The 11528-nt window shown below is 35.8% G+C and overlaps 1 protein-coding gene across 1 annotated transcript in view; it reads left to right on the top strand.

Annotated features, from left to right (window-relative positions):
* Positions 1-11528, top strand: part of MIGA1 (mitoguardin 1) — a 180413-nt gene that overhangs the window by 144977 nt on the left and 23908 nt on the right. Inside the window, exons 8-12 of the mRNA XM_007946491.2 lie at positions 5948-6066; positions 6345-6417; positions 7144-7230; positions 8749-8847; positions 10974-11108. Coding sequence (XP_007944682.1) covers positions 5948-6066; positions 6345-6417; positions 7144-7230; positions 8749-8847; positions 10974-11108 — 513 coding nt within the window. The remainder of the gene's footprint in view (positions 1-5947; positions 6067-6344; positions 6418-7143; positions 7231-8748; positions 8848-10973; positions 11109-11528) is intronic.

The following is an 11528-nucleotide window of genomic DNA, read 5'->3' as shown; positions in this document are numbered from 1 at the left end:
AGAAATACTCCAGGTGGACACCTTCAGCAATCAGGAGCTCCTCAGTTGCTCACAGCAAATCCCACCTTGGAGTTTACAAAGACTTATGGGTAGAAAAGCCACACAAAGTAATTTACTATACTGCAAGTATGGATTACTTCTCAACAGAAAGCAAACAAAAATACTCACGACTGGACTTTAATACACCACTTTGAATGAAAGATAGAACTGGAAAGAAACTCAACAAAGGCACAGAAGAACTAAACAATATGGTCAACCAAGTTGACCTTATAGACATCTACAGAGCACTTCACCCAACAATAGCATAATATTCATTCTTTTCCAGTGCACATGGAACATTCTCCAGAATAGACAAAGCAAGTCTCCATAAATTTTAAACATTAAAATACTGCAAAGCATCTCCTCAGATCACAGTGCTATAAAATTAGTAATCAACAGTAGGAAGATCAATGGAAAATGAGCAGATACATGGAAACTGATTAACACTCTCCTTAAAATTTTCTGGGTAATAGAAGATATAAAAAATGAGGTTAAAAATTTCCTTGAATCAAATGAGAATGAAAACACAGCGTACCAAGATCTTTGGGATACAGCAAAAGCAGTGTTCAAAGGGCAATTCATAGCAATAAATGTACATATTAAAAAAGAAGAAAGAGCCAAGATTAGCATCTTAACTCAACATCTCCAACAATTAGAAAAAGAGCAGCCAAAAAAAAAAAAAAAAAAAAAAAACGGAAAAGCCTACAGTCATCAGAAGAAAAGAAATAATAAATATTTGAGCACATAAATGAAAAAGAAAGCAGTAAGACAACAGAAAAAGTCAGTAAGACTAGAAGTTGGTTCTTTGAAAAGATTAGTAAAATCAACAAACCACTGGCAAACTTAACAAAGGAAAAGAAGGAGAGAATACAGATAAAATGAATTAGAAATGAAATGGGCAATATCACAACAGAAGCAACCAAAATAAAAAGGATAGTATCAGGATATTATGAAGAACTGTACTCCAACAGATTTCAAAATCTAGAAGAAATGGACAGAATTCTGGAAACATACTGCTTACCTAGACTGCAGTAGAAAATTGGAACAGACCCCATAGCAAAAGAAGAAATTGAACAGGTCATAAAAAAAATCACCAACAAAAAAGTCCTGGCCCAGATGGTTTCACTGGAGAATTTTACCAAACGTTCAGAGAAGAACTGACACCAATCCTACTCAGACTATTCCAGAACATAGAAATGGATGGAATCCTCCCAAATTTATTTTATGAAGCAAGCATAACCTTGATACCAAAACCAGGCAGACATCACTAAAAAGGAAAACTACAGACTAATATCCCTCACGAATATAGATGCAAAAATATTCAGCAAAATCCTAGCTAATAGACTCCAAAAACATATCAAAAAAAGAATACATGATGACCAAGTGGGGTTCAGGTTCATACAAGCTATGCAAAGATAGTTCAGCATTAGAAAAACAATCAGTGTCATCCATCACTTAAAGTAACATAAGGAAAGAACCACTTGATCATATAAAACAATGCAGAAAAGGCATTTGATAAAATCCAACACCCTTTCCTGATTAAAAACTCTCAGAAAAATAAGAGTAGAGGGGAAATTCCTCAACATAAGAAAGCATATATGCAAAAGCAACAGCCAACATTATTCTCGATGTTGAAAGACTGAAACCATTCCCTTTGCAAACAGTAACTGGACATGGATGTTCTCTATCAGTACTTCTATTCAGCATTGTATTGGAAGTCCTAGCCAAGGCAATAAATCATGAAAGGGAGATCAAAGGCATCCAAATTGGTAAGGAAGAAGTAAAACTATCTTTGTTTGCAAGTGATATGATCCTATACATAGAAATCCAAGAGACTCAGCAAGAAAACTACTAGAAGTAATTGAAAGATTTAGCATAGTGGCAGGATACAAGATCAACATACAAAAATCAGTTGGATTCCTCTACACTGGCAAAAAGATTGCTGAAAAGGAAATAAGGAAATCAATATCATTTACAATAGCTACCAAAAAAGTAAATACTTGGTAATAAGTCTTACCAGGGACACAAAAGACCAATACAAAGAAAATTACAAAACACTACTTCAAGAAACCAAAAGAAATTTACATAAATGGAAGAACATACCATGCTCATGGATAGGAAGATTGAACATCATGAAAATGTCTATACTACCCAAAGCAAATCTGCTGCAAAGGACCTTCAAGTGCTAAAGTGCAAAGATATCTCCTTGAAGACTAAGGTACACCTGACCCAAGCCATGGTATTTTCAGTTGTTTCATATGCATGTGGAGCTGGAATGAATAAGGAGACCAGAGAAGAGTCGATGCTTTTGAGTTGTGGTGTTGGTGAAGAATACTGAAAGTACCATGGACTGCCAAAAGAACAAATCTGTCCTGGAAGAAGTGCAGCCGGAATGCTCCTTGGAAGTGAGAATGGCCAGACTTCATCTGACCTACTTTGGTTATGTTGTCAGATGGGACCATCCCCTGGAGAAGGATATCATGCTTGGTAAAGTGGAGGGTCAGCGGAAAAGGGAAGGCCCTCAACAAGATAAATGGACACAGTGGCTGTAACAATGGGCTCAGGCATAGCAGGGATCATAGGTCTGGTACAGGGCTGAGCAGTGTTTCGTTCTGTTGTACATAGGATTGCTATGAGTTGGAGACAAATCGACAGCACCTAACTACAACAACACCCAAAGCAATCTATACATTCAATGCAATCCCAATCCAGACTCCATCAACATTCTTTAATGATATGGAAAAAAAAATCACTACTTTTATATGGAAAGGAAGGAGACTTCAGATAAGCAAAGCACTGTTGAAGAAGAACAATAGGAGGTCTCATACTCCCTGATCTCAAAACCTGCTATACAGCCATAGTAGTCACAACAGCCTGGTATTGATATAAAGACAGACACACAGACCAGTGGAACAGAATTGAGAATGCAGAAATAGATCCATCGACTTATAGTCAGCTGATCTTTTACAGAGGGCTAAAATCCATTAAATGGGGAAGAGATAGTAATTAACAAATGGTGCTGGCAAAATTGGTTATCCATTTTCAGAAAAATGAAAAAAGATCCATACCTCACACCATACACAAAAACTAACTCCAGATAGATCAAAGACTTAAATGTGAAACCTAAAACTATAAAGTTCATTAAGGAAAAAATGGGGGCAAACTTAGAGGCCCTAATTTATGACATAAATAGACTCTCAAGCATAACCCAAAGTGCACAAACAGCAGAAGATAAATTTTTATGTGCTTCAGAGAACTTCTCCAAAAGAGTAAAAAAAGAACCTACAGATTGGAAAAAAAATATTCGGCAGTGACATAACTGACAGGGGACCTATCTCTAAAATTTATAGAGAACTCCAACAGCTCAACATCAAAACCACAAACAATCCAATTTAAAAATGGACAGAAGGCATGAGTAGACACTTCACCAAAGAAGATACTCAGACAGCCAACAAGCATGAAGAAATGTTCATGATCATTAGCCATTAGAGAGATACAAATCAAAACAACAATGAGATACCATCTTACCCCAGCACTAATAACAAAGTTCAAGAAGACAGAAAATAACAAATGCTGTTGAGGATGTGGAGATTCTCATACATTGCTGGTGGGACTGTAAAATGATACATGTGTGGAAATCAATATGGTAATTTCTTAAAAAGTTAAGATTAGGAATACCATTTGATCCAACAATCCAGTTACTAGGTATATATCCTAAAGAAATGAGAGGATGCAGATACATGCACACCCATGTTCATCACAACCCTGTTCAGTATAGTAAAGAGATGGAAACAACCTAAGTGCCCATCAACAGAAGAATGGTACATGCACACAATGCAATACTATGCAACACCAAAGAATAATGTATAATCTGCAAAACACTACATAACGTGGATGGACTTGGAGGATATATTATGCTGAATGAAATAAGTCAATGACAGAAGGACAAATATTGTATTAGTTTACTATTGTAAAAAGTCAAGGAAAGGTTTATATATGGAAAGAAACTGTCTTTGTTGGTTACCAGGGATGGTAGAGGAAGGGTAGAGCTGACTGTAAGTCGATGGATCTGTTTCTGGGTTCTCAATTCTGTTCCACTGGTCTGTGTGTCTATCTTTGGTACCAATACCAGGCTGTTGTGACTACTATGGCTGCTAAATGGGTAGAAATACATGTTGATTGGGGTGAGGGGAAAGGCAGTATACCAAAAGCAAGTGACCAAAACAATAATACTAAGGAAAATGAAGACACAGAGAGGTGCACAAGAGGTACAGACAACAAAGATAAACCCTTTTACATATACAATACTGTATTATCAGTGATAACATTAATCTATGGGGAAATTGATGTATAGACAGGCTGAATGATAGGTATATCTAGGCAAAAGGGATATACCCATGACCATATATAAGGTTGGCAGATGATATTTCTTGTGCTATAAAAATGTAATATAATAGAGCTAACAAGGAGCAAAGTTAAAAGTCTCTAGTCACAGCAAACCATCCTGACAGAGCGAGTTGTTGGACCTGTGGGCTTGGGACCATGGTTGAGGGGACAGGAAAAAAAAAAGAATCCTCACAATTGGACCAACAAAACATCATCATGACAAATTGAGAAAAGATTGACATTGTCAAGGATTTCATTTTCCTTTGATCCACAATCAACATTCATGGAAGCAACAGTCAAATCAAACAACATATTACATTGGGCAGATCTACTGCAAAAGACCTCTTTAGAGTGTTCAAGAGCAAAGATGTCCCTTTGAAGACCCAAGCCATGATATTTTCAGTAGCTTCATATGCATATGAAAGCTGTCTAATGAATATGGAATACTGCGTAAGTATTGATGCATTTGAAATATGGTGTTGATGTTGATCAAAAATAGTGAATATGCCATGGATTGCCAGAAGAATGAACAAATCTGTCTCGGAAAAAGTATGGCCAGAATGCTCCTTAAAAACAAGAATGGCAAGACTTCATCTGTCATATATTGGTCATGTTACCAGGACGGACTAGTCCCTGGAGAAGGATATCATGCTTGGTAAGTAGAGGGTCAGTGAAAAAAGGAAAGACCTTCAATAAGATGGATTGACACAGTGGCTAACAGTAGGCTGAAGCATAGCAACTATTAAGAGGATGGCATAGGACAGGGCTGTGTTTCCTTTTGTCGTACATAGGGTTGCTATGAGTCAAAACTGATTTTGATAGCACCTAATGAAAACAACAACTCTTCCCTTATTGACTATCTCATTATTCACCGTTTCTCATTTATGACTGTAGTAAAAAAAAAAAAAATCTACCTGACTGTTTTGCACATTAACAATGTATATCTGGCAGTAATGAATGCCAAGGTGTGAGGAAGAGTAATGCTGGTTGTGATAGTTAAGGTTATATGTCAGCATGGCTAGGCCATCATTCTTAGTGGTTTTGTGGTTATGTAATGATAAGTTTTGACAGTTATGTAATGATGTAATCATCCTCCATTTTATGATCTGATGTGGTCATCTTCTATTTTCACATAGTGACCTGGACTTTAGAACCTAACCATGTTGATAAGTGAGAATTGAGGGTACTTTTAAGCATTTTTTAAAATAATACTATCTTTTTTTTTTTTTTAAATGTTTTACCTTCAGTTATTCTTGATAGTAAGCTGTAAGATATTGCTTTTCTGTGTACTATATGGATTTATGTAGTTGGATTCAAAATGAACTAAACTTGTTTTAAAGTTTTACTCTTTTTCACAAGTGAATTTTGAAATAAAATGAATTCATGCCTTACTAGCCATAAATCTTACAGAATGCTTTTCATGGTTTCATCAATTTAGTATGTTTGATGTTAGCCAAAGCCTATTTTCTGTATTTTGTAGTTTTTCTTTTTTTAAAGTCTATTTAACCGTCTGTCTTTTTAGCTTGCAGAACACAGGGAAATACGACATACTTACATTCTACAGTCTCTTTGCCAGTGCCCTTTTTATGAAGAAGCCATGCATTTAGTTGAAGAAGGAAAAATTTACTCAAGAGTGCTTAGGTACCTTTTTTGTTTTGCTTGTTTTTATGAAAAATATTAAGGTTCTGTTGCTATGTTTGTGTGATATTTATTAAAAATGTTCATGAGAATAGGGAGAAATATATTTTTAGGTCCAAGTTAATTTTTTTTTCTTTTTTTTTGCAAATTCTGACTTTGTCAGTATTGAGAAGACATGTGTTTTATATTAAGTTCCTGAGGTTAAGCCTTGTTTGAGTCCAAACTTGTAGTAGGCTTGATTTTGAATCCAGCTTAATGATTTTCTCCCGTTTATTACATAGAACTGAAATGTTGGAGTGCCTCGGAGACAGTGATTTTCTTGCCAAACTTCACTGTATTCGACAGGCTTTTCAGGTATTTTTAAATTTTTTTTTTAACACTAAATGACTTCAACCAGCTACTCATCCATTCCCACCCTCACACTCTAGAGTCCAGCTGCATATAAACAAGGTAGCTCCTTGCTTTTTATTATCTCTATTCTTAATGGCTACAATAGAATCTATTAAGTTTATTTTTCCTCCCTGCTACTTCCCTTCATTCATTGCCATTTGTCATTGTGGTCTCCCATGGCTTCCCAGGTCCACCACACTTTGCCAAAATGGGACATTTTGATTCTGTGGATATGTACAAATGGCTGCTTAAAAAAAAAAAAAAAAAAAAATTAAAAAACCTTCTTTTTTATTGTCAATTAGTATGTGTTCTAGAGTGTTTCTCATTTGAATCAGTTGTAAAATCTTTGATTTCCTGAAGTGAAATAAGGTCATTTAAGAACAAAAATGTCTGGTTTTATATGTTTAGGGGCTATATAAAATTTATTTTAGACTTTCTAATCTCATGTTGAACAGAATGTAAATACAGATTTACTACTTTTTAATATTTTCGGATTAAAGATTTCAAGGGTTCTTTTTATTTTAGTAAATTAGAATTTTCTCTGTGGTTAGCCTGCTGAAATAGTGCCACATGTAGTACATTAACTGTATTAGGGTTATTTATACATAGCTGTGTTATAAAGTCTGATGTGCATTCAAATTAATTATCGGTCTCTTTTTTTCTTGTTGACTGGGGCTGGTTTTTTTGCAGGTAATTCTTTCAGAAACAGCCAATAGGATGTTCCTTGCTGAGAGTGGAAGGAAAATTTTATCAGCTTTAATTGTGAAAGCACGAAAGGTGAACTTGTTTTGTTGGCAAGTTTTTTATTGTCCTTGTTTTGTGTCTCACTCGGAGATTAAAATTTTCAGTAGAATACAACATTTTTGTAGATGGTCACAAAGGGCCACAGATGAAAAATAAGTAACCCAAATAGCATTGATTTCTACCTGGGATGAGTTATTTTCTGTGGATAAGGTCCACACAGTTTTAACCAAATTGTTTCTCATAAGTTATTTCCAATTTGCTATAAGGTCTATGAATATCATGGTGAGGATCATCATTAGGTCTGCTACTACAGCTGCCATTATTATCATTACTGATACATTTTCTCTTACCTGTCTCAATCTTCTTCATGAAGAAGGTTCCAGGAATTAGTGTAGATCTCAGAAATCTGGAAATACAAATTGAGCTGCCTTTTGTCTTACTCATCTTCATGGGATTAAATAAGCAGAAACAATAACAAGAACTTCATTAAGATTGTAAGGAACCATTTTCCTTTATGCAAAGTGTATCATATAATGAGGGAAAAAAGGAAAAAACAAAACCAGGCCTTCTTTGAAACCACTTACATACTTGGTTTTCAGACCCAGGTCCTGTGAAGCTTAATTTGTTCATTTATATAATAGAGCTATATTTGTGCTACTCTGTCTCAGAGAATTGTTGTTATGATTAAATAAATAACAAATGGGAAAGCAAATTAAAAAAAGTGCTGAGTAAATGTAAGTTGATAGTAACTATTCACAATTTCAGTGTAAATCTAATGTTGCTTTCTTGGCCTCCTATGGCAAGTAAACCTGGTGAGTGAACTGTCGTTCTCCAGAAAGGAACAGAACTGAATCAAAAGCATCACACATTATCTACTATAACCAGTTTTCATCTTAAGGACTAGTTGCACCCAGTCTTCCATTAATGAGGTGGTTAATTTCCAAAGACCAGTAGGTGATGCGAAAATCGGTGTTTCACGAAAATGGAGGATGACCACATCAGATCACAAAATAAAGGGTGATAACATCATTACATAACTGCCAAATTACATCATTATACAAACTGCCAGGTTTCATCATTACATAATTGCTGAATCACTGAGAATCATGACCCAGCTATGCTGACCCATAACCTTAACCATCATGGCCAGTGTTACTGTTGCTTCACACTTCGGCATTGGTTACTGCCAGATGTACTGTCATTAATGCACATAAGTCAAATAGTATTTTTTTTTACTATGGTTGTGAATGCAAAATGCCAGATAATGAGGTAGTTGGTAAGTGAGAAATAGGTATAAATAGTCATACATATTTGAGTAGTAAGCAATGTGCTTATGATATTTTGCTAACATTGTTAGTTTGGGCTCTGTAAAATATTGGAACAACAAAATATTGAACCAAATGAATTTGCCATACCTTGAAATTTATTTTAATTCAGTTACATAGTAGAATTAAAATCCAACAAACTTACATGAAGAGTAATTTATTTACTTCATAGGCCTAACACTTGTTATTAATTGAGTCTAACATTAAAATATATTTTCTTCTGCAGAATCCAAAGAAGTTTGAAGATGTTTTTGATGAAATGATTTATTTTTTAGAGCAGACTGATCACTGGGATAGTACTGAAATGGAACTTGCTGCTAGAGGAGTAAGTTCAAAAGTTTCATAAGACTCATTCTCCTTAATTATTTGTACATAATATTTACAGGAGCTGAGGCCACTGTTAACATCATCCTTATTAAATGATACTAAAACCAATTTTGTGGTGTTGGGGTAACACATATCTTCTGGCAGACTCCCAAACAATAGCTACTGTAGTTAGGATTCCAGCTGAAAATGTTTTTGAAAAAAACTTCCTTTTCTTTCTCCTTCCTGCTGTCCAGCAGTCGTTAGTCAGTCTGTGCAAGGTATTAAATAGGAAGAACATAGGAAGACTAACAGATGTTAAATAAACATATATTGAAGATTTAATAGGTGCTAAGTACTTTGTTAAGTTCCTTGTTATGTTCCTTGAGGATCTTACAAACTGGTGGGGAATCAGTTTCCTCAATGGATAGATCCATTACATTGTAATAATGCAGATAATATAGGTTCATGCTGGAAATACACAAGGCTCACAATGAATGGAACTGTTAAGTTTGCTCGGAAAAGAAGATATAATAAATGAACTGGCTTTTGAAAGTAGAGTGATAGTTGGCAATGTAGGCATTTACAAGGCACTGGAAGGCATTCTAGCAGAGAAAACAGTAGGTTCACAGATGTGGAGGCATGCTCTTCCCTTCTCCAATATTCTCTCACTGAGGGAGCACAATCACAGCTATCCAGTTGTGCAGGCCAGAAACCTGAGGGCTCATCCTGCACATCGCCTGGGCCTCACCCACTTTATCATAGTCACTTCTAAGTTTTGTGCATTTTAACTCCTGAATATCTTTCAGTGTTTCCCTTTTCCTGCCATTCCCGTCTTGGCCTTCGCAGCAGTAGTCTGTTCCCTGGACTATCTCAGTAGCATGTATCACTTGCCTGTTGCCCTGCTGCCTGGACACATTCTTTCCCCTTTCCATTCTGTGCTCTACATTGCTGCCTAGATGATCTTTAAAAGATCCAAATTTGATCATCTCTCTTTCTCCCCAATCTGCAGCCCCCAAATGCTATGAGGATAAAAGCCAAAATCCTTAACACAGGCCATAAAACACTGCCTTCCCCCTTGCCTCTAGCCACAGAGAGCACACTTTTCAATTTCTTTCAGTTCAATACACAGGGTATTCCTTCTTACTTTAAAGTCTTGGAAAGGTATTTGTTCTGCCTGGATGCCTCTCTCCCTCAAGGAAGCCCTCTTTGACGTATACTCTGGATCCAAATCTTTATCATAAGCTCTCATAGCACTATGTACTTTCTCCTTTATTTTGCTTATCACAGTTTGTAATTGAATATTTGTTTGTTACTCTGTTTTCCTTACTGTATTGTAAGCTCTACTATGCTTATTATAGAAGACTGACTACCAAGCACAACACAGTATGCTGAGTGAATGAAAGAATAAGAGGTTCATAATTTGGTGGGTTATATAGGTAGATTTACTGATAACTAAATAAAGCAGAATGAACATTATGGATGGTCTAAAAAACATGGACAAAAGACTCCTAGAACAGATGTTGTTGTTGTTGTTCTTGTTGTTGTGTGCCATCGAGTTGGACCCGACTCATAGCGACCCCTCCTTGGGTTTCCGAGGCAGTATCACTATGGAAGTAGATTGCCTCATCTTCCTTCCGAGGAGTGGCTGGTGGGTTTGAACCTCCAGCCTTCTGGTTAGCAGTCAAGTGCCTTTAATTTCACCTGAACAGATTTAGGAAGGAATAGGGATCATGTAGAGTCCTGGTGGAGCCAAGATTAAGTTCTTGGCTGTTATCCAAAAGGTCGGTGGTTTGAATCTATCAGCCGCTCTGCAGGAGAAATGGAAGTCACCTTCCATGAAGACTTAAACCTTAGAAAACCTGTGGGGCAGTTCTACCCTATCCTATAAGGTCACTGTTAGTTGGAATCAACTTGATGGCAGTGAGTTTGGTTTGGTGTTCTTTTTTAGGCACCGTGTGAATTGTAGTCTCTGATTATGAATTGTTTTGGTATTTGTCTTTCCTATTTTTTTTTTTTTTGTCTATAATATAATCTCTTGATTCAACTAAAAAAACCTGTTGTTATGAAAGATAAAACCCTGACACAGATTTTATTTCAGCTCTCAATAATAATAATTTCTGTTTTAATCGTTATAATTTATTGCAGGTGAAAAATATAAATTTTTATGATGTTGTTCTGGATTTTATATTAATGGATTCCTTTGAAGATTTAGAAAACCCACCCACATCCATACAGAATGTAGTGAATAATCGCTGGCTAAACTCTTCTTTCAAAGAAACTGTAAGTAGAAGTTTACCTTTCTCAACCATTTCAGTTTGATGCAATGTGGTCAGAACTGGGAAGATTAATAAGTTTACATATACATCTATCTGTAGAATGACTACTGTGGAAACTGAGCTCATCCTTTGATATTGGAGTTAGATGTGTGTAGTAGAACTCCCTTACGTGAAATTCTCTTCTGCCCTTTCACCAATCCCAGCCATTACCTAGAGGACCCAGGATTTCTTTCTTTCTTATTTATTTATTTATTTATTTATTTATTTATTTATTTCTCTCTTTCTCTCTTTCTCTCTCTCTCTCTCTTTCTTTCTTTCATTAATTAATTAAGGTGAAGATTTACAGAGCAAATTCACTTTCCATACAGCAGTTCACATATACTTTGTCTCATGTCATTGACCACAGTTTACCACAATGCAACAG

The sequence above is a fragment of the Orycteropus afer genome, unplaced genomic scaffold, assembly GCF_000298275.1.
Source record: "Orycteropus afer afer isolate SDZICR_OR568_19922 unplaced genomic scaffold, OryAfe1.0 scaffold00164, whole genome shotgun sequence".
Lineage (NCBI taxonomy): Eukaryota > Metazoa > Chordata > Mammalia > Tubulidentata > Orycteropodidae > Orycteropus > Orycteropus afer.
This window is presented reverse-complemented; position numbering and strand designations above follow the sequence as displayed.